The following is a 23,034-nucleotide window of genomic DNA, read 5'->3' as shown; positions in this document are numbered from 1 at the left end:
ACTGGCTCCCAATCAAAGAACGTATTGCCTTCAAAATCTGCACCCTGGTCCACAAAATTATCTACAGCGAAGCCCCGGGACACATGACAGACCTCATAGACTTACCATCCAGAAACACAATCTGATGAACATGAACTTATTTAAATCTCCACTACCCAAGCTGCAAAGGATTCAAATACAAATCAACTTATGCATCCAGCTTCTCCTACATAAGCACACAATTGTGGAATGCACTACCAAAAGCCATGAAAACGTACGACCATCTAAACTTCCGGAAATCACTAAAACCCAACTTGTTCAAAAAGGCATACTCCACAGATCCTACCTAAGTGCCTAAACCCTGCTACACAACAAAACCAAAGTATGTGATGAACATTGCATAACTCTTCCTATCTGTGAGTCCCCCAATGTGTCTAAAAACACATGAACCTTATTCGACCACAACATCACTTTGTATTTGTTTCTTTACCGGAGATGGCGAACGCCATTACGGTACTATGTAAGCCACATTGAGCCTGCAAATAGGTGGGAAAATGTGGGCTACAAATGTTAAATAAAAAATTTGTTCCACCCTATCACTGCAATATAATTTAATTCTCGTATAATGGTGTCCCATTGGTTATCCTCCTTCCATCAGGTTTCTGAGATGTCTGTCTATATTTTAATTAAATGCTATATGATCTATCTCTCCCATCTTACTTGTTAAGCTTCTAGCATTTGTATACAGACAATTCAAACAATGGGGTTTTTTTTGTTTGTATTAATAACTTGTTCAGCAGTTGACAGTGAGTTTACAATCTTTAAATGTCTGCTTTTTTTTCTCTTTTTTTTTTTTTTAAGACACCTCGTCTACTATCGCCTTTACTTCTTACTATTGGGATGTCCTAACTTCCCTGTTCTAGTGATACCCTTCAAAGATACCTTGTTCTAAACCATGTGCTTTTGAGCAACTGTCACTCTTCCCTCAAGTTCTAGTTTAAAAGCTGTTCTCTCTCCTTTTTCAATATTGATGCCAACAGCCTGGTTAAGGTGGAGCCCATCTTTCCATAAAGCGAATGATACATACCTGTAGCAGGTGTTCTCCGAGGACAGCAGGCTGATTGTTCTATGATTGGGTTGACGTCCACGGCAGCCCCCAGCAACCGGAAGAAAACTTTGTGGGCGGTCCCGCACGCGGGGCACGCCTACCACGCATGCGCGGCCGTCTTCCCGCCTGTGCGCGACCGTTCCCGCTCAGTTGAATGACAAGCAAAGGAATGAGTAAAACACAACTCCAAAGGGGAGGAGGGAGGGTAGGTGAGAACAATCAGCCTGCTGTCCTCGGAGAACACCTGCTACAGGTATGTATCATTCGCTTTCTCCAAGGACAAACAGGCTGCTTGTTCTCACGACTGGGGTATCCCTAGCTCTCAGGCTCACTCAAAACAAGAACCCAGGTCAACTGAACCTCGCAACGGCGAGGGCATCACAGAAATTGACCTACGAAGAACAACTAACAGAGTGCAGCCTGAACAGAACAAATCGGATCCTGGAGGGTGGAGTTGGATTCAAACCCCAAAAAGATTCTGCAGCACCGACTGCCCGAACCGACTGTCGCGTCGGGTATCCTGCTGCAGGCAGTAATGCGATGTGAATATATGGACCGATGACCACATCGCAGCCTTGCAAATCTCTACAATAGTGGCTGACTTCAAGTGGGCCACCGACGCTGCCATGGCTCTAACACTATGAGCCGTGACATGACCCTCAAGAGTCAGCCTAGCCTGGGCGTAAGTGAAGGAAATGCAATCTGCTAGCCAATTGGAGATGGTGCGTTTCCAGACAGCAGCCCCCTTCCTATTGGGGTCGAAAGAAATAAACAATTGGGCGGACTGTCTGTGGGGCTGTGTCGGCTCCAGATAGAAGGCCAACACTCGCTTGCAGTCCAATGTGTGCAACTGACGTTCTGCAGGGCGGGTATGCGGTCTGGGAAAGAATGTTGGCAAGACAACTGACTGGTTAAGATGGAACTCCGACACCACCTTTGGCAGGAACTTAGGGTGAGTGTGGAGTACTACTCTGTTATGATGAAATTTGGTATAAGGAGCATGAGCTACCAGGGCTTGAAGCTCACTGACTCTACAAGCTGAAGTAACTGCCACCAAGAAAATGACCTTCCAGGTCAAGTACTTCAGATGGCAAGAATTCAGTGGCTCAAAAGGAGGCTTCATCAGCTGGGTGAGGACGACGTTGAGATCCCATGACACTGCAGAAGGCTTGACAGGGGGCCTTGAAAAAAGCAAGCCTCTCATGAATCAAACGACTAAAGGCTCTCCAGAGATGGCTTTACCCTCTACACGATAATGGTAAGCACTAATCGCTCTAAGGTGATTCCTTACTGAGTTGGTCTTGAGACCAGACTCTGATAAGTGCAGAAGGTATTCAAGCAGGTTCTGTGCAGGACAAGAACGAGGTTCTAGGGCCTTGCTCTCACACCAAACGACAAACCTCCTCCACTTGAAAAAGTAACTCTCTTCAGTGGAATCCTTTCTAGAGGCAAGCAAGACACCCTCAGACAAACCCAACGAAGCAAAATCTACGCCCTCAACATCCAGGCCGTGAGAGCCAGAGACTGAAGGTTGGGGTGCAGAAGCGCTCCGTCGTTCTGCGAAATGAGAGTCGGAAAACACTCCACAGTTCTTCGGAGGACAACTCCAGAAGTAGAGGGAACCAGATCTGACTGGGCCAAAAAGGCGCTATCAGAATCATGGTGCCGTGGTCTTGCTTGAGCTTCAGCAAGGTCTTCCCCACCAAAGGTATGGGAGGATAAGCATACAGGAGGCCGTTCCCCCAATGGAGGAGAAAGGCATCTGACGCCAGTCTGCCATGCGCCTGTAGTCTGGAACAGAACAGAGGCAGCTTGTGGTTGGTCTGAGAGGCGAAAAGGTCCACTGAGGGGGTGCCCCACTCTCGGAAGATCTTGCGTACCACTCTGGAATGGAGTGACCACTCGTGCGGTTGCATGACTCTGCTCAGCCTGTCGGCCAGACTGTTGTTTACGCCTGCCAGGTATGTGGGCTTGGAGAAGCATGTCAAACTGGCAAGCCCAACGCCACACCCTGACGGCTTCCTGACACAGGGGGCGAGATCCGGTGGACCCCTGCTTGTTAACGTAATACATTGCAACCTGATTGTCTGTCTGAATTTGGATGATTTGGTAGGACAGCCAATCCCTGAAGGCCTTCAGTGCGTTCCAAACCGCTCGGAGCTCCAGGAGGTTGATCTGAAGATCTTGTTCCTGGAGGGACAACACTCCCTGGGTGTGGAGCCCATCGACATGAGCTCCCCACCCCAGGCGAGATGCATCCATCGTCAGCACCTTCGTGGGCTGCGGAACTTGGAATGGACATCCCAGGGTCAAATTGTTCCGAATCGTCCACCAGTGCAGCGAATTGCAGCAACTGACGGACAGGCGGATGACATCTTCTAGATTCCCGGTGGCTTGGCACCACTGGGAAGCTAGGGTCCATTGAGCAGATCTCATGTGAAGGCGCGCCATGGGAGTCACATGAACCATAGAGGCCATATGGCCCAGGAGTCAACATCTGCCGAGCTGTGACCTGCTGAGACACTCTGGTCTGGGAAGCGAGGGACAGGAGATTCTGCGCCCTCGCTTCGGGAAGAAAGGCCTGAGCCGTCTGAGAATTCAGAAGAGCTCCTATGAATTCCAGAGATTGGACTGGCTGGAGATGGGACTTCGGGTAATTTATCACAAACCCCAGCAGCTCCAGAAGGTGAATAGTGCACTGCATGGACCGAAGAGCTCCTGCCTCTGAGGTGCTCTTGACCAGCCAATCGTCGATATACAGGAACACGTGCACCCCCAGCTTGCGTAGATACGCCGCAACCACCACGAGACACTTCGTGAACACCCGTGGTGCAGAGGCAAGCCCAAAGGGCAGCACACAATACTGAAAGTGCCGTGTCCCCAGACGGAATCGGAGATACTGTCTGTGAGCTGGCAGTATCTGGATGCGAGTGTAAGCGTCCTTTAAATCCAGGGAACATAGCCAATCGTCTTTCTGAATCATGGGTAGAAGGGTGCCCAAGGAAAGCATCCTGAACTTTTCTCGGACCAGATATTTGTTCAGGCCTCTCAGGTCTAGGATGGGGCGCATCCCCCCTGTTTTCTTTTCCACAAGGAAGTACCTGGAATAGAATCCCTGCCCTTCCTGCCCGGGTGGCAAGGGCTCGACCGCATTGGCGCTGAGAAGGGCGGAGAGTTCCTCTGCAAGTGATGGGAACTGAAGGATTGGGCTCGCGGTGGGCAATTTGGCGGAGTGGAGACCAAATTCAGGGTGTATCCGCACCGCACTATTTGGAGAACCCACTGGTTGGAGGTTATAAGAGGCCACCTTTGGTGAAAAACTTTCAACCTCCCCCCGACTGGCAGGTCGTCCGGTACAGATACTTTGATGGCGGCTATGTTCCCATGGATCCAGTCAAAAGCCCGTCCCCTGCTTTTGCTGTGGAGGCGCAGGGGGCTGCTTAGGCGCACGCTGTTGACGGGAACGAGCGCACTGGGACTGTTCCTGTGCCTAGGAGGCCTTCGGGCCGGCTGGGTGTACCTACGCTTGCTGTAAGCGTAGGGTGCAGCCTGCCGGGCCCGGGAAAAACGTCCACCTGCAGAGGTGGATGCTGAAGGCGCCCGGTGGGAGAGCTTGTCGAGAGCGGTTTCCCGCTGGTGTAGTTGGTCCACCAACTGCTCGACCTTCTCGCCGAAAATGTTATCCCCCCCGGCAAGGGACATCCGCCAGCCGCTGCTGGGTGCGGTTGTCCAGGTCAGAGGCACGCAGCCATGAGAGTCTGCGCATCACTATACCTTGGGCCGCAGCTCGAGATGCCACATCACAGGTGTCATAGATACCCCTGGACAGGAACTTTCTGCACGCCTTCAGCTGCCTGACCACCTCCTGAAAAGGCCTGGACTGCTCCGGAGGGAGCTTGTCGACCAGGTCCGCCAGTTGCCTCACATTGTTCCGCATGTGGATGCTCATGTAGAGCTGGTATGATTGGATGCGGGTCACGAGCATGGAAGATTGGTAGGCCTTCCTCCCAAACGAGTCCAGAGTGCGAGACTCCCGCCCAGGGGGTGCCGAGGCGGTATCCCTCGAACTCCGTGCCCTCTTGAGAGCAGAGTCCACGACCGCCGAGTCATGAGGCAATTGAGGCCGCATCAACTCTGGGTCTGAGTGGATCCTGTATTGGGACTCCGCTTTCTTGGGGATGGTGGGATTAGATAGTGGCTTCAACCAGTTCTGAAGCAGTGTCTCCTTAAGGACATTGTGCAACGGCACAGTGGAAGACTCTCTAGGTGGTGATGGATAGTCGAGGACTTCGAGCATCTCCGCCCTTGGCTCATCCACAGTGACCACGGGGAAGGGAATGCAGATGGACATATCCCTGACAAAGGAGGCAAAGGAGAGGCTCTCAGGAGGCGAGAGCTTCCTCTCCGGTGAAGGAGTGGGGTCAGAGGGAAGGCCCACAGACTCCTCTGAGGAGAAATATCTGGGGTCCTCCTCCTCCCCCCCACGAGGCCTCCTCCTCGGTGTCGGACATGAGCTCTCTCAGCTCAGACCTCAACCGGGCCCGTCTCGACTGCGAGGAACCATGTCCTCGATGATGACGTTGAGCGGTAGACTACCGCGCCGGGGGGGATGAAGCTCCCTCCATCGACGTCGACTCCACCTGCGTGGCGGCCGACACCGGTGCCGCAAGCGGCGTTGGCGGCCTCAGCATCGGGCCAGAGCCCACCGGCGCCTCCACCAACGGCGCCTGGGGCGCAAGCAGCCCTCGTTGCCGGCAGAGCCTGGCGCATCAGCCCTTCCAGGATCCCGGGAAGGATGGCTCGGAGGCACTCGTCAAGGCCCGCTGTCGGGAAAGGCAAAGGGGCCAGTGTGGGTGCCGGAAGCTGCTCGGGTCCAGGAGACGGTACCGAGGTACTCGCGGACTGATGCAGCGACACCTCTTCGACCGAGGGGGAACGCTCCTCCCGGCACTGCCGTTTCCTGGGCGTCGAGTCGTCCCTCGAAGTACCGGAGCTGGCAGTCCCGTGCGCCGTGGGCGACCGATGAAGGTGCTTCTTGGCTTTCTTTCGATGCCCGTCATCGGCGCTCGGCGGAAGAGACGAGGTGGAGGTGGAGCCCCCCCGGCCTCGAGGTATCGGATCCGAAAGGGTTCATTCCCGATGGCCCTGAGCAGAGGGAGTGGCCAGGGCAGACTGCCCGAGCGGCCGCGGGCCAAAGGTACCTGTACTCCTGGGGTCGGTGTCAGAGTTGGCGCCGACTTCGTCAACATCGGTACCGAAGACCCGGTCGTCGACACCGATGCCTTAGAGGTCCACGTTGAAGGGCCGGCGCAAGTTCCAAAAAGACGGTCCCGCAGAACTTGCCTCGCCACCTGTGTCCGCTTCCTTAAGCCGAGACACAAGGTGCACGTCTTGGAATTATGCTCCGGACAGAGGCACTCGAGACACCAAGCGTGAGTATCGGTCTGCGAGATCTGCCGGCCGCACCGACCACAATTTTTGAATCCGCTCGGGACCTTCAAGGACATCGATGGAAAAATAGTGTCGGCGAAGTCAAAATCGTCGATGGTGGTGGTGAAAAGCACACCCGAAAAAGAAGAAACGACCGCGCGGCCACAAGGCCGCGACGACACGCCCTCGCGGCTATAGACGACGAGGAAAACTCTTCTTTTTTCTTTTGGAAAAACAACAAGCGAACGCGTACTTCAAAATGAGAAAAACCGCGGCTAGGCCGTAATCTGGTTTCCGGGGCTAAGAGAGAGACGGGAACACATCTCTCTCCAGCGCGGAATAGAAAAAAACTGAGTGGGAACGGTCGCGCACAGGCGGGAAGACGGTCGCGCAACCCAGTCGTGAGAACAAGCAGCCTGCTTGTCCTCGGAGAATAGGTTCTCCCTTTACCAGAATGTTTCCCCAATTCCTAATTTAAATCCCTCTTTCCTGCACTTTCCTTCACCTCATCCACTCATTGACACTCATAGTATGATGGCAGATCCACATGCTCCATCTAGTCTGCCCAAAAAGGTGGCTAGAGCTGCTTTTGCTACTGTGCAAGTTAACATGCCAGCATGACTAAATTCTGCATCACCAATACGGCAGAGTCACAGAGTGATTTTATAGATTTTGATGCAGCAGTCACATTTAACGTCAATACTCGATTATGCCAGTGATCCTACAATGTTGCAATCTGACAGTATTTTACTCGTCAACCTTAAAGGCTACTCTTCCACTATGAATGCAACATAACACACACTTGTTCTTGATCTGTCCCTGCTATTGTCAGGTCACAGACTGTAGAAATCTGCTCAGTACTGGACCTTCTTCCCAATCGCCGAGTTGTTAAAGCCCACTGCAGCCCATCCAAATCTAGTTTTCCATAAATCTGGACACAGACCATAAATGTTTCTACTGTTTTGCCTTGTTTGGGACACAGACCGACCCAGTACTGGCCTCACTTCTACTACTGGACCATCAAGTTTTAATTCCATCCTTTTCCCATTTAAGATCCTCTGTTTATCCCATGTGCTTTTTAATTCAATTATCATTTATCTCCACCACCTCCCACAGGAGGGCATTCCAGGCATCGACCACCTTCTCCATCAAAAAGTACTTCCTGACATTACTCCTACATCTACCACCCTGTATTTTCAGTTTATGTCCTCTAGTTCCTCGTCACTTTTTTCCCCCATTTCCAAGCAGCTACAGCAAGGCTGTTTCCTCTGCTGCGTCCCCGCAAGCAGCAATAGCAAGGCTGCTTCCTCTGCCATGTCCCCACAATAGAAAGGCAGAAGGAGGGCTTTTTTCTACTGCGTACGAGTCAGGAAAGGACCAGAAAAGGAAAGGGCAGTGCTTTTCTCTGCATGGACCATGAGGACTGGCTGGGAAGGTATTGGCAGATAACGGGTCTGAATAATTGGAAATCCAAATGAACGGTGTTCAGACAATCGATGTTCTACTGTATGTCGATACCTTTCAAGTATTCAAGTGTCTGAATCATGTCTCCCCTAACCCTCCCTTCTTCTACGGTACATATATGCAGATCTTCAAGTCTCTTCTCATACGTCTTTTGTTGCAAACCCCCTAACTTTTTTGTTGGCATTCTCTGGATTGCTATGTCCTTAGCTAAAACAGGGCCTCCAAAACTGAACACAGTATTCCAAGTGGGGCCTCACCAATGACCTGTACAGGGGCATTAACAGCTTTTTTTTCTACTGGTTATACCTCTGTGTATGCAGCCACAGCGTGATCATATTGTTTCGCAATTTTGAGATCCGCAGATACTATCACCCCAAGGTCTCTCTCCTCAAATGCTTCTCACCCTCCTCTTTTACTGCTTTTTTTGGATTTCTACAAGCACAAATGCATCACTCTGACCTCCAGAGCTCTGCCTGTCTGTCTCTTGAAACCTGCACGTGGAATGGGCATCATGTCAGAGAAAGTCACTCTAGAGGTCCTGAATTTCAGAACCTCCCTCCCATATTTTCCTACGCCAGCGGCATCCATATGTACCAAGACAGCCAGCTCCTCCCCGTTATCTAAACTCTTATCTAGGTGACACACAAGGCAGGCAAGAGACCAAGCAATTTTCATATCCAGCAGCCACCCAGTTATCTACATGCCTAATGATAGGGTCTCCAACTGTAACAGCTGTCCTAACATTTCCCTCCTGGACACATGCCTTTGGAAACTCATCTTCTATGCAAGACGATATATCAAAAAGGGCAGGTATTGGCTACAAGATCACTTCCTGCCACATCAAGGTGATGTTCTCCTTTCAGGTGACCTTGCTCTTCCATGGCAGCAGAGACTGCCTGACTGGAGGTAGGGGACCTCTGTCTGACCCAACTTCTCTAGACTCCAGGAATTTGATTCATTCCCTGAGTGCTAGACGTCCTTGGCATTTATCTTGGGAAGTTGAGTGTATTAAGAAAGTGTCTCCAAATGGTGCAAAATGCCACCATTCTAGTCAACACTTATTGGTGGTACCCTTCCCCTGTTTAAGTGGTTTCTTCTCTTTGAGAACACAGATCACCATTGGACTATCATCCAATTTCTGCTAAATCAGTCCAGACAAATGGTTATGCCACCCAATCAGCATACAGCGGCAGAGAACACATATTTTCCTGTGACATCACATCAGTATATGGAATGGTGCAATTCAGATATTTGCTGGTATACTACTGACAAAGCTGTGACAAATCCTACAGAATACGTAGAACAAAACCCAACATCAAAGGAAAAATCTGACGTCCGTACAACGTGCTGCGACGTCAAACTCCGTCCAACTGGAAGGATGCATCATGCAGCTTTACCAGCACGAGAATGAAGATGAAGTTAAAGAAGACCTCGGCTGGGCTGGCGGGGGTTGGGGTCCCCCGCCAGCTGAAGTAATAGTTTAAAAAACCGGCAGGAGCGGACCTCGGGGTAGGTGACGGCGGTAGGCAGGGAAAGGGTTGGCGGTAGGCGGGGGAGGGTTAACGGCGGTAGGGGGGTCCAGGGCGAAATCTGCGGGGGCCCAGGCCTCTGTGGCCCCACGCAGATACGCCCCTGTCCTAGAGTACTGATAGAAATGAAAAATGAGCTTGCGGAGTTACTGTTAGTGATATGTAATTTATCCTTAAAATCAAACGTGGTACTGGAGGATTGGAGGGTGGCCAATGTAACGCTGATTTTTAAAAAAAGGTTCCAGGGGAGATCCGGGAAATTATAGACCGGTGATTCTGACATCGGTGCCAGGGAAAATGGTAGAGGAAAGGTATGGAAAACAGGTGTGAGGATGTTATAATGCCGTTGTATCGCTCCACGGTGCTCCATTGTGTTCAATTCTGGTTGCCGCATCTCAAGAAAGATATAGTAGAATTGGAAAAGGTGCAGCGAAGGGCGACTAAAATGATAGCGGGGATGGGACGCTTTCCAAAAATACTAGGACTAGACGCAATGTGATGAAACTACAGTGCAGTAAATTTAAAACAAAGAGAAAATATTTCTTCACCCAACGCATAATTAAACTCTGGAATTCGTTGCCGGAGAACGTGGTGAAGGTGGTTAGCTTGGCAGAGTTTAAAAAGGGGTTAGACGGTTTCCTAAAGGACAAGTCCATAAACCACTACTAAATGGACTTGGGAAAAATCCACAATTCCAGGAATAACATGTATAGAATGTTTGTATGTTTGGGAAGCTTGCCAGGTGCCTTTGGCCTGGATTGGCCGCTGTCGTGGACAGGATGCTGGGCTCGATGGACCCTTGGTCTTTTCCCAGTGTGGCATTACTTATGTACTTATCGTAGATGACGGCAGAGAAAGACCTATACGGTCCATCCAGTCTGCCCAAGATAAACTCATATTTGCTACTTTGTGTGTATACCTGACCTTGAATTTTATCTGCCATTTTCAGGGCACAGACCGTAGAAGTCTGTCCAGCACTAGCTCCGCCTCCCAAGCACTAGCCCCACCTCCCAACCACCGGCTCTGCCACCCAATCTCCGCTAAGCTTCTGAGGATCCATTCCTTCTGAACAGGATTCCTTTATGTTTATCCCACGCATTTTTTAATTCTGTTACCGTTTTCATCTCCACTACCTCCCGCAGGAGGGCATTCCAAGCATCCACCACTTTCTCCGTGAAAAAATACTTCCTGACATTTTTCTTGAGTCTGCCCCCCTTCGATCTCATTTCATGTCCTCTAGTTCTACCACCTTCTCATCTCCAGAAAAAGTTTGTTTGCGGATTAATACCTTTCAAATATTTGAACGTCTGTATCATATCATCCCTGTTTCTCCTTTCCTCCAGGGTATAAATGTTCAGGTCAGCAAGTCTCTCCTCATACGTCTTGTAACGCAAATCCCATACTCATACCATTTTTGTAGCTTTTCTTTCCACTGCTTCAATTCTTTTTACATCCTTAGCAAGATACGGCCTCCAAAACTGAACACAATACACTGTTCTGTTTTTTTTTTTTTTTAAAGCTTAATCCAGGCAGAAAGAAAAAAATAAGCAACCCAGCAGAAGTGAATAAGGGGGCAGGGGTTATACTGGCAGACCTCCTGAGGGCTGACTCACCCCAGCAGGGGCCCCCCTACAGGACCACCAACTGCCCACCCACAATTCTAACACTTTTGTTATGGCTGGCAGGGATCCTCAAGCCCTACCAGCTGGAAAAAGATTCTCCAACAGCCAAAACAGGATAGTCTTCTACTTGTTGCCACTGCATCCTCCAACCCCTCCATACATATACACACACACACACACACACACGTGTGTGAAAACCTGGCACTCACAGGAGGGGAGAGGCTGGCGCAGCAGTAGCAGCATGCTGAGAGTGCTGCTGGTTGCAGCAAATAGGATAATAACCTGTTCTGGCTGCTGGAGGACCTCTTCCAACTTCCTTAATCTTTCTTCCCTATGAAGAAAGATTAAGGAGGCTAGGGCTATTCAGCTTGGAGAAGAGACGGCTGAGGGGAGACATGATAGAGGTATATAAAATAATGAGTGGAGTGGAACAGGTGGATGTGAAGCGTCTGCTCACACTTTCCAAAAATACTAGGACTAGGGGGCATGCGATGAAACTACAGTGTTGTAAATTTAAAACAAATCGGAGAAAATTTTTCTTCACCCAACGTGTAATTAAACTCTGGAATTCGTTGCCGGAGAAAGTGGTGAAGGCGGTTAGCTTGGCAGAGTTTAAAAAGGGGTTGGACGGTTTCCTAAAGGACAAGTCCATACACCGCTACTAAATGGACTTGGGAAAAATCCACAATTCCAGGAATAACATGTATAGAATGTTTGTACGTTTGGGAAGCTTGCCAGGTGCCCTTGGCCTGGATTGGCCGCTGTCGTAGACAGGATGCTGGGCTCGATGGACCCTTGGTCTTTTCCCAGTATGGCATTACTTATGTAACTGGTGGGACCTGAGAATCCCCGCCAGCTCAGTATTTATTTGTTGGAGTTTGCTAGTGCAGGAGCAGAAAGCATTGGGGGGGGGGGGGGGAGATTGTGTACCCACCCACTTTGGGCTCAGGCCCACCCAAAAATAGTATGTCTGGCTGCACATTTGTGTCCACTTCAAGACAATCTACCAGTGCAAAGACCTGTAGGTAAGAGCCGTGAGTAAGGGGCCCCCACCAGCTCAATTAGGACAAAGGTCTACAGACCATTCCCTTAAGCCACCAGTGAGCCACTATAAAGTGTGCCTCAGGAAGACAAGCCAAGGAGGAAAAAAAATGGTGATCCCGACACACTAATCCATGCTATAACCACCTGATGGAGGCAGATTATACTGGAAAATTCCGGGACTGCACCATTCTGTATACTGTTTGTATTGTCATGGGAAAAATCCAAGTTCTCTGCCTCCATCTGATGGCATAACCATTTATCTGGAAACTCATCTAGCAGGATAAGGAAGCATTTACGTTCAGGTGTGGTAGAAGTCGAAGGTACTTTTTCCTACAGAGGAGCTGTAGCAATAGATCTTACCTTGAGTTCTGGGAAAGAGATTGTCAGAATTAACTGGCATTTGTTTATACTGATTTTATATTATGAGCTAAACTATATGCAATATGTACCTGTTTTGATGATGTGCTGTACTCTGCTGATGACAATATTTTGTATCCGAGGATAATAAATGTTAGTCTTGAACTAGGTATCAAAAGCAGGAACTTTCCACATGGAAGAAGGGCAGAGCCACCAAGTCAGCTCTTATTTCATAATTTTAGTCATTTTTTAAAATAAGCTTTTACGTAAAAGCATGCTACTCTAAACGCAAAATTGCGAAGTCCACATCCCAACATTTCAGCCTTTATACGCCTTCTCCCTTGCTGAACGTTTGGGAGCGGTAGTGAAAAAATATTTTCTATCCGCCTTACTCTTTCAGCAAGATTAGAGTACCATGAAAAGCAATGGCCTACATGAGAATCTACTCACTGTGAATATTCGGTGTCCAGTTCGATCAAATGCAACACAGTATACAGCAGAGAGGTGGCCCAGAATCCTCCTGTGCATCTTTATATGTTGATACATGCTTACTGGAAATGCAGAACTAAAACGTACACATCCTGTTAACTGCTTTGCACAATCCATCTCCACTATGTGAAACAGAACAAGATACAAGTGAACAAGTTTAGAGTTAATCATACCTGGCAGGAAAATTAGCCACAAGAAGCCTTACAAATGCTATCATGCTCAAACATTTAGGGGGTAAGTTTTATAACACTTTCTGAATGTAAAACCTGATTTATACACAGAAGGAGGCTATTACAGAACTACATAGGAGTACATGCATGTAAATAGGTGCATTTACCTTGTTTTTTTGTTCAGGACATAACTTACTTCTAAAAATCAGTGCAGGTTACAACATAAGCAAAATTCAAACAATGAAGGATGAAACATACTCAAGCAAAATTCAGTCAAACAATGAAGAAGGATAAAACAATCATAATTAAAACAGATTAAAGAGGTTCATGCTGTAATGATAGCATAGCTAGACTACTGTAATGTCAAACCAAAAATGAACTTGCACCAGCTCCAACTGATTCAGAATATTGCAACATGACTAACAGAGGGTTGCATGCAGAATGACCATAACAGCAACCTTCCTACAAAAACTGCACTGTACCTGTACCATCAAAGGGCCAAATTTAAAACTCTGATTTTCAAGGCCCTCAAATAAAATGGACCAGACTGTCTAAAAAATAAGTTGGCCCTCTACCTGCCTTTGAGGCCTAAGATCCTCCCAAGGAGTACTTTCGTCAAAGGAAATTGCACAACGTGACACTTGCTAACGAGCCTTCTCATGAGTAGCCTGCAAACTCTAGAATTTAAAAGCTACCTGTATTTTAGGATGCAGATGAAAGTCTAACTTTAGCTAAGCTTTTAATACTTGTGGCAACTGACTACACAATCACTATCTATCTGGACTAGCTTGCCAAAAACCTTGTAACTATGAACAGTTCTACATCTCTTATTCAACTATACATATAATTTGCCTTTAAATTTAGCCACTCATTTATCCCAATGGCCTATCCTGTGTGTCTCAACCGCATCTGTCCCCATTGGTTACCCATTAAAGTGTTACATTTGTACTGCTGATGATACCAAGTACATCATGTCATAATACTTGGAATAGGAAAGAGACCTCAACAACTTTTGGGATTTGTGAGAACAAGACAGCAAAGCCCAAAGAACCATCTTCAACATAGTCACCATGGAACTGAGTAGATGTAAACAATCTCAGGCCCTTGGGGCCCACCTCACACAAAAATGCACTCTTTTGGGACAGAAACTTGTTCACCCCTTCTTGGGTCAAAGATAGCTCCCAACATGGTGCTGAAGCTGACCCCAAGACACTGGAGCCTCTTGGAGCAGGTGGTACCAGATGACAATATATTCAGCACCCATTTTTTTTTTAGCTTTGAGGAGCCAGGCTAGAGAACTAGAAAGGGAAAAGGTTTGTTCCTGTCCCCACGAGCTCTGTCCCCATCCCCCGTGAGCGCCAGCTGATCTCACAGTTATGATTTTATATTTAAAGCATTTTATTAAAGTATAAAAAGAAAATATTCTGTACAACTGTTTTAAAAATCACAAACAATACAGTACAAGTATCATCAAAACCCCTCTCCCCCCCCTCACAAATATCCCCTCTATCGGGAAAACTGAACAAACCAAATTACTACAGAATAATAAATAGAAAATTCACGCTAACAGAATACCTTGGTCATGCACACAGAACACAAATGCCAAATACATAATAGCAGACCAAAAATGATAAACATAAATTAAACCAAAATCTCAAGAAGCAACACTTCGCATGTAGTACAACATCAAGGAAATAGAAAGAGATGCATTTCCTCCTATACCATGCAAAATATAAAGATGACACGCCAGGGACGGTGTTCGGGAAGTGCACTACTGCAAATGTCCCCTGGCCAAAGAGAGCCCTAAGCCTGCTGGAAGCTAAAGAAGGCATGGCCTAGTAAGATCACCTCCCAAATTTCTGCCCTTGGCCCCAGCCATGTGTATCCTGCCAGATTTGTTGTCAGACATTTCAAATCGGACATATTCTAATCATAAAATAGAAAATAAAATTATTTTTCCACCTTTTGTTGTCTAGTCATTTATTTTTCATATATTAGTCCCAGGCTCAGGTTTCTGTTTCCCTCTGCCTTCTCTTAACTCATTCGACAGGGTCTCCTGCCCACTGACATTTCTTCTCTCTCACTGCTACCATCCATCTTCTATCTGTGTATCTATCTTTCCCCATGTTCCAAGATCTCTCTTCTCTGTCCTAAACTTCCCTGTCCAGCGTCTCTTCTGTATCCATCTCCCCGCATTCATCATCAAAACTCCCTTATCCCTTCACACCTGTGTCCAAAATCACTCCTCTATGTCCCTAATACCCTCCCCCCCCCCCCCCCCCCCCCCATGTCTAGCAGTTTTCCTGTATGTCCAAATAGCCCCTTCCATGTCTGGTATTGCCCCTCTTATGTCCATATATCATCTGCATGTAGCATCTCATAAGAACATAAGCACTAGATTTCCTAAGCTCATCTTAATAATGGCTTATGGACTTTTCTTTTAGGAAATTAGCCAAACCTTTTTTAAACCCTGCAAAACTGCTTTTACCACATTCTCTGGCAACAAATTCCAGAGTTTAATTACTCATTGAGTGAAGAAATTTTTTCACCAATTCATTTTAAGTTTACTACTTAGTAGCATCTTTGTGTGCCCTCTAGTTCTAGAATTTCTACCTGTTCCACTTCACTCATATTTTATATTCCTCTATCACAGCTGTCTTCTCCAAGCTGTAGAGCCCTAGCTACTTTAGACTTTCCTCATAGGGAAGTCGTCCCATCCTCTTTATTATTTTCATCACCCTTCTCTGTACCTTTTCTAATTCCACAATATCTTTTTTGAGATGCAGTGACCAGAACTGTACACAGTATTCGCGGTGTGGTTGCACCATGGAGCGATACAAAGGCATTATAACATTCTCAGTTCTATTTTCCATTCATCCTATATAATAATTCTCACCACCAACTTTCTAATGTGGGACTGCCTGTGTCCATGGCTCCTGCAGTTGCTGAGCTAGGCTCCGTAGCCAGGCTGACATCACTCACAGCTGATTCCTAGGCTCCGCGTGTTTCCCTATTCCTCCCCCTGCCTAGGAATCAGTTGTCAGTGCCCCCCCCCCCTCGGCGCATCAACCAAGCCCCTCCCCCCCCAAGCACATCAACCCCCTCGCCAACCGCAGCTGCAAATGGTAACGCTGTCCGGCCGCTGCTGCTTCTCCTGCTGAGCAGCAACGGCCGCTACAAACCCCCCCCACTCCAGACAACCCCCCCCCCCGGGCGCATCACGCAAGCCCCTCCACCCAAGCACATTAAAACCCCCTCGCCACTCACAGCTACCAATGGTAACTCTGTCCGGCCTCTGCTGCTTCTCCTGTTGAGCAGCAGCGGCCGCTACAAAAAAAGAAAAAAACCCAAAATGTTTTTAAACCTGAAATGCGGCACCGTAGACAGCCATCTGGCATTGGCTGTCAGCTCTGCAGCCGCTCCTCCTCTCGCCTCCACGTCACTGCCCCTGGAGTAAGACCCCGGAGGAGCGCAGCAATGTGAGAGGGGAGAGGAGGAGCGGCTGCAGAGACGACAGCCAATGCCAGATGGCTGTCTACGGTGCCGTGTTTCAGGTTTAAAAACATTTTGGGTTTTTTTTCTTTTTTTGTAGCGGCCGCTGCTGCTTCTCCTGTTGAGCAGTGTTACCATTGGCAGCTGCGGGTGGCGAGGGGGTTGATGTGGCCGGGGGGGGGGGGGGGGGGTCGCTGGACATGGGTGGCTGCAGGGGGGGGTCCTGAGACCAGTCACTCACTGTGTCTCACATACACGCTCTCTGACACACTCTGTCACACACACACGTCTCTCTCTCTCTCACACACAGTCTCACACAAACCCCCACACACACTGTCTCTCTCTCTCTGACACACACACTCCTCATTTTCAAACATCCACTCCGAGGAAAACCTTGCTAGCGCCCGTTTCATTTCTGACAGAAATGGGCCTTTTTTACTAGTTTCCAAATAATTCCTAACATTATAATCTATTTGCATTCTGGCACAGTGCCACCCTTGCCAATGCAGACTGAGCGTACTGAATCAGCAACTCTGCTTACTAAACAAGACTTACAAGCTATGTTATAGGATTTACTACTACTACTACTTATTTCTAGGATTTAAAAGACACCCTGCAAAAATATTCCACTGAGCTTAAGGCCCTGATCCAGGACTTTAACTGGGGATTGGAGGACTTGGGAACTCAAGTTGATGAGGCAGAGCAACAGACGGATGAACACTAGACAAATTTGAGATGCTCCTTCCCCCAAAAGGCCACTAGACCACGCTTTTAAAAAGGTAGGCCTGGGGAAGACCTATGGAGAGGGGGAGGGGGAATCTGGCTCAGTGGGACGGAAAATAAAAGATAGGACAATATGTAGTACCCATCAAAAACATTATCTTCTAAACAACCAGATTGTCACTTTACACATTTTGGCTCTTGGTGTTTAATATAGGATTAGCTATAGTTTTTGCCCCCATCCCGGAGTAAGGGCCTTACACATCACTGTGAAAGTGGAAGTGAAGCCCCGCGAATTGGAGATACACATTCTGAGATCCACTGAGACAGGATTCATTGTGTTACTGGGCTTACCAGTTTATCTGGATCAAATGAGATGAGGCGTTGGGAGGAATTTTGTAGGCCTTTGCTCTTTGCAAATATATCCTGAGAAAGTAGAGTCATAAGTATTGCCATACTTTGACAGACCAAAGGTCCATCAATCCCAGCATCCTGTTTCCAACAGTGGCCAATCCAGGTCACAAATACCTGGCAAGATCCCAAAAAAGTACAAAACATTTTATGCTGCTTATCCCAGAAATAAGCAGTGGATTTTCCCCAAATCCTTTAGAAAGCCATCCAAACCTTTTTTTAAACCCCGCTAAGCTATCCGCCTTTATCAAATTCTCTGGCAACAAAAGGTGAAATTAGGCCTTACCTGCTAATTTTATTTTCTCTAGACCCTCCAGACCGGTCAAGACGCTTGGGTTATGCATGCCTACCAGCAGAGGGAGACTGAGAACACTAACTTCAAACTGAGTACATATAACCTGTGCCTAGCCATCTATCTCCAGTATACACTTAGCAAAGCAGAGAAACAAATCCCTGGAACAGTAACTCTGAAACTAATAGAACCCCTGTACCTGGAAAACTAATAGTTAAACACCAACAGTGTGCTTAAACAGATGAAACACCCAGGCGTCCCACTCTGTAGAATATTAGAGTCAAAGAAAGTTCTCCGACCATACTGAACATAAAATGAACAGTCATAGCAGAACACGGCTCAAAATACTTCTGATAATCGACAGGCCGGGCTCTTGACCGGTCTGGAGGGTCTAGAGGAAAGAAAATTAGCAGGTAAGGCCTAATTTCACCTTCCTCAGCAACCCTCCAGACCGGTCAAGACACTTGGGAAGTACCAAAGCAGTAGACACATTAAGGGTGGGACCACGAAAAGCAGAAGACAACACAGCCGCTCCAAACCGAGCATCCTCTTTTGCCTGCACATCAATTCTATAATGCTTTACAAAAGAATGAATGGACGACCACGCCGCCGCCTTACAAATGTCCTGCGGAGGAATAAAACTACTTTCCGACCAAGAGGCGGCTACCCCCCCCCCCCCCCCCCCCGAGTAGAGTGTGCCTTTAGTACCGAGGGAACTGCCCGACGCTTCAACAAATACGCCGAGGCAATAGTCTCCTTCAACCATCTAGCCAGAGTAGCCTTGGAAGCCGCTTCACCCTTTCTGGGGCCTCCAAACAAAATGAACAAACAATCCGACGCTCGAAAGTCCTGCGTTCTGCTCAAATACGACAGCAAAATGCGTCGAACATCCAACTTAGCCAAACGACATTGAGAGAGATCACCAGACCTATCCCCCAACACTGGTAACGAAATCACCTGATTTATATGAAAGGAGGATACCACCTTAGGAACAAACGAAGGAACTGTCCGCAAAGTCACTTTCTCCTTAGCAAAGGAGAGAAAAGGCTCTCTACAAGACAAAGCCTGTAGCTCCGAAATTCTACGCGCCGAAGCAATGGCCACCAGAAACACTGTCTTTAAAGTAAGATCTTTACACGAGATGGAAGCCAATGGTTCAAACGGAGGGCCTACCAGAGCCTCCAAGACCAAATTCAAATCCCAAGGCGGAACCGTCGGACGACGAGGCGGACGAAGCAACTTGACAGCTTTCAAGAACCGCCCCACGTCCGGCGAAGCCACCAAGGAAATCCCCTGAATCTTTCCACAGAAACAAGACAACGCTGAAACCTGCACTTTCAGGGAAGAGAGCGAGAGCCCCCTGTCAAGACCGTCCTGCAGGAACTCCAAAACTTCCGCGATCAAAACACGTAGAGGAACATAATCCCGCTCTTGACACCAGTTCTCGAAAATGCGCCACACCCGCACATAAGCCAAAGAAGTAGACCTCTTACGAGAACGCAACATGGTATCAATTACCCTGGCTGAAAAACCTTTCTTCCTTAATCTGAGCCTCTCAAGAGCCAGGCCGTAAGCGAGAATGGAGAAGGGTCGGCCATCTCGATCGGCCCCTGAACCAATCTCACCCCGGGCCCCAACGGAATCGGAGCCTGCACTAATAACCAAACCAGGTCTCCGTACCACGGACGCCGAGGCCAATTGGGCGCAATCAGAACCACTAGACCTGCACCACGCGGCCCACCAGAGGCCACGGCGGAAATACATAGAGCAACTGTTGAGTCGGCCACGGGAGCACTAACGTGTCGATGCCCTCGGCCCGAGGATCTCTTCGATGACTGAAGAAGCGAGAGACCTGCGCGTTGTCGACCGATGCCATGAGATCCAGCACCGGCCGACCCCACTCCAACACCAGTCGATTGAACACTGAGGGATGGAGGGACCACTCTCCGGGGTCTAACGTGTGCCTGCTTAGAAAATCCGCGCTCACGTTGTCCACCCCTGCCACGTGGCCCGCCGAGAGACCCTGAAGATGAGCTTCTGCCCACAACATTAACTCCGCCGCCTCCACAGCTAACACTTGACTCTTCGTTCCCCCCTGCTGATTTACATATGCGACGGCCGTGGCATTGTCGGAAAGAACCCTGACTGCCTTGCCTTCTAGCAGGCTCTGAAAGGACCGAAGAGCCAACCGAATTGCTCGAGTCTCCAGGCGATTGATGGACCAAGATGCTTCCTCCAACGTCCTTGGGCTACCTGACCCAGGCAATGCGCTCCCCAGCCCGAGAGACTCGCATCCGTGGTCAGCACCGTCCAATTGGGAGTGTCCAGTGGCATGCCCTTCGCTAGATTCGGAGAGTGGAGCCACCAGCGAAGACTGCGACGGGCAACCCCCGACAGAGGGAAACTCTCCTCCAGGCACTGAGACTGAGGAGACCAACGAGACAACAAAGCTCTCTGTAATTCTCTCATATGGGCCCTGGCCCAAGGAACCACCTCTATTGTTGCTGCCATCAGACCCAACACCTGAAGATACGCCCGAGCCGAAGGCGCCCTCTGCGCTCGGAGCTGACGGATCTGTCCCTGCAGCTTGGAGATGCGAGGAGCTGTCAAAAACACCCGGCCCTTCTTCGTGTCGAAGCGAACTCCCAGATACTCCAGGGACTGGGAAGGCACCAGGTGACACTTTGCCAGATTGACCACCCAACCCAGCGACTGCAAGAAGGTCACCACACGGCCAGTGGCCTCCTCGCTCTCTGACCTTGATTTGGCCCGAATCAACCAATCGTCCAGATACGGATGAACCAAAATGCCCTGCAAGCGCAGCGCCGCCGCCACCACCACCATCACCTTGGAAAAGGTGCGAGGCGCAGTCGCCAGGCCGAATGGAAGCGCACAAAACTGAAAATGTCTCCCTAAGACCACAAAGCGAAGAAAACGCTGGTGCGCCTCTAGAATGGGGATGTGTAAGTAAGCCTGTGTCAGGTCTAAAGAAGTCAGAAACTCTCCTTCTTGCACCGCTACAATAACTGAGCGTAACGTCTCCATCCGAAAGGAGGGAACCTTTAGGGCTGCATTGACCTTCTTGAGGTCTAAAATGGGCCGGAAGGAACCCTCTTCCTTCTTGGGCACCACGAAGTAAATGGAGTAACAGCCCGTACCTCTTTCTAACATGGGAACAGGTACCACCGCCCCTAAACCGATTAGACGCGACAGAGTGGCCCGCACTGCTCTTGCCTTGCATCTTGAATGACAGGGAGACACGAGAAAGAAATCGGAAAGGGGACTGTCGAATTCTAGGGCGTACCCGTCTCGCACTATCTGCAGCACCCACTGGTCTGACGTGATCTGGACCCACCTCTGGTAAAACAAGTGTAAGCGAGCCCCCACGCGAACCAGAGGCTGGGTCCCCAAACCATCATTGAGACACACGGGACGTTCCGGACGCTCCCGAAGAAGAGCCTCGACCCCCGCGACGGCCACCTCGAAAGGACTGGGTTCTCTGGAAAAACCGACCCCTAGTCCCCCCAGAAGACCTACCGGGCCGATACCGCCGAGCCTCCTGAAACCGCCCCCGCCCCGCAGCCCCCTTAGACACCTTGAGACGAAGCTCAGGAAGCCGAGGGGCCTTAGCATCACCAACTTATCCAATTCCTCCCCGAAAAGCAAAGAGCCTTTAAAAGGAAGGGAACAAAGTTTAGCCTTGGAAGTGGCATCGGCCACCCAGCCCCGCAACCACAGGGCCCGCCGAGCCGCCACAGCAAAAGTCATGTTCTTAGCAGACGCCCTCAACAAATCGTACAGCGCACCTGCCAAGAAAGACGACCCCATCTCCAACTTGGCCAGATCTTGAACAAGAGAAGCCCTATCAGCCTGCGGGCTATCCAGGAGTCTCAGAGCCCAGCAAAAACAAGCCCGCGCCACCAGACCTCCACAAACAGACGCTTGCAACGCCAAGGCAGACAGATCAAAACTCCGCTTTAGGAAGGTCTCCAATTTCCTATCCTGAGGGTCCCGCAACGCGGCCCCCCCCTCCATCCACTGGAATAGCAGTAGCCTTAGTCACTGCCGTCACCACGGCATCTACCGTCGGGGGCCTGAGAGAATCTCTGTCCTCCTGAGGAAGAGGATAGAGCTTGGTCATAGCCCGAGCCACCTTACATTGAGCCTCCGGCGAATGCCACTCCTGCGTGATCATATCTCTCAAGTCCGCATTCATAGGAAAAGAGCGAGAGACCCGCCTGATCCCCTTAACCAAAGGATCCACCTGCTTCCCATCCCCAATGGGGGCTGCCGCAGGATCAAACCTAAAGTGGCAGACACCTGTTCAATGAGTTCAGATAATTCATCCCTGTGAAAAATCCGAACCACCGAGGGGTCTTCCCCTGGCAAAGTCAGGTCCCCCCCATCCTGACCTGCAGCCGACCCCTCCTCCTCTTCCAGGGGGCTAAAATCGCCCTCAGAGTCCGGAGGAGAAAAAACCTCTACATCTTCAGACCACTTCACCCGTGGTCTTTTAGCGGTAGCCCCCCCCCCCCCAACCCGGGACTAAGGGACTCCGCACACGATGGGCCCGCCTTCCAAGCCTGAAACAAGCTCCAAACTCCGGAGGGAACCCCATGCTGCCCGAGGCCTCCCCCCAGCGGGGCTCAAAATCGGGAGAGACTGCAGCCCCACGACCGTCTCAGCGCCCAAAAGACCCGAATCCAAGATGGCGGCGGTTCCCGCCAAAATCGGAACCGCCGCTGAAGCGCCAAACTGAGCCGCACAACCCTCCTGCGATCCAGCAGAAGGAACCTCCGCCGCTAACACCGGTGGCGCGAGGGATAGGGCCTTGGGCTCTCCACAAAACCGGCAGGGACCGCCAGCCGCGTCTACACCCCGACGCGCACACAGCCGGCAACGAAGCAACTTCCCCGACATACTCGCG

General features: G+C 49.6%; 1 protein-coding gene across 2 annotated transcripts in view; it reads right to left on the bottom strand.

The window, feature by feature from the left end:
- The window catches only part of BRWD1 (bromodomain and WD repeat domain containing 1), a 523,732-nt gene that overhangs the window by 439,908 nt on the left and 60,790 nt on the right, over positions 1 to 23,034 (bottom strand). For both annotated transcript variants that reach the window (XM_030203838.1, XM_030203839.1), the window contains exon 7: positions 12,984 to 13,144. In XM_030203838.1, coding sequence (XP_030059698.1) covers positions 12,984 to 13,144 — 161 coding nt within the window. The remainder of the gene's footprint in view (positions 1 to 12,983; positions 13,145 to 23,034) is intronic.

Source organism: Microcaecilia unicolor, chromosome 5 (genome assembly GCF_901765095.1).
Source record: "Microcaecilia unicolor chromosome 5, aMicUni1.1, whole genome shotgun sequence".
Classification (NCBI taxonomy): domain Eukaryota; kingdom Metazoa; phylum Chordata; class Amphibia; order Gymnophiona; family Siphonopidae; genus Microcaecilia; species Microcaecilia unicolor.
The sequence above is the reverse complement of the archived record's forward strand: the minus strand, read 5'-3'. Positions and strand labels throughout refer to the sequence as shown.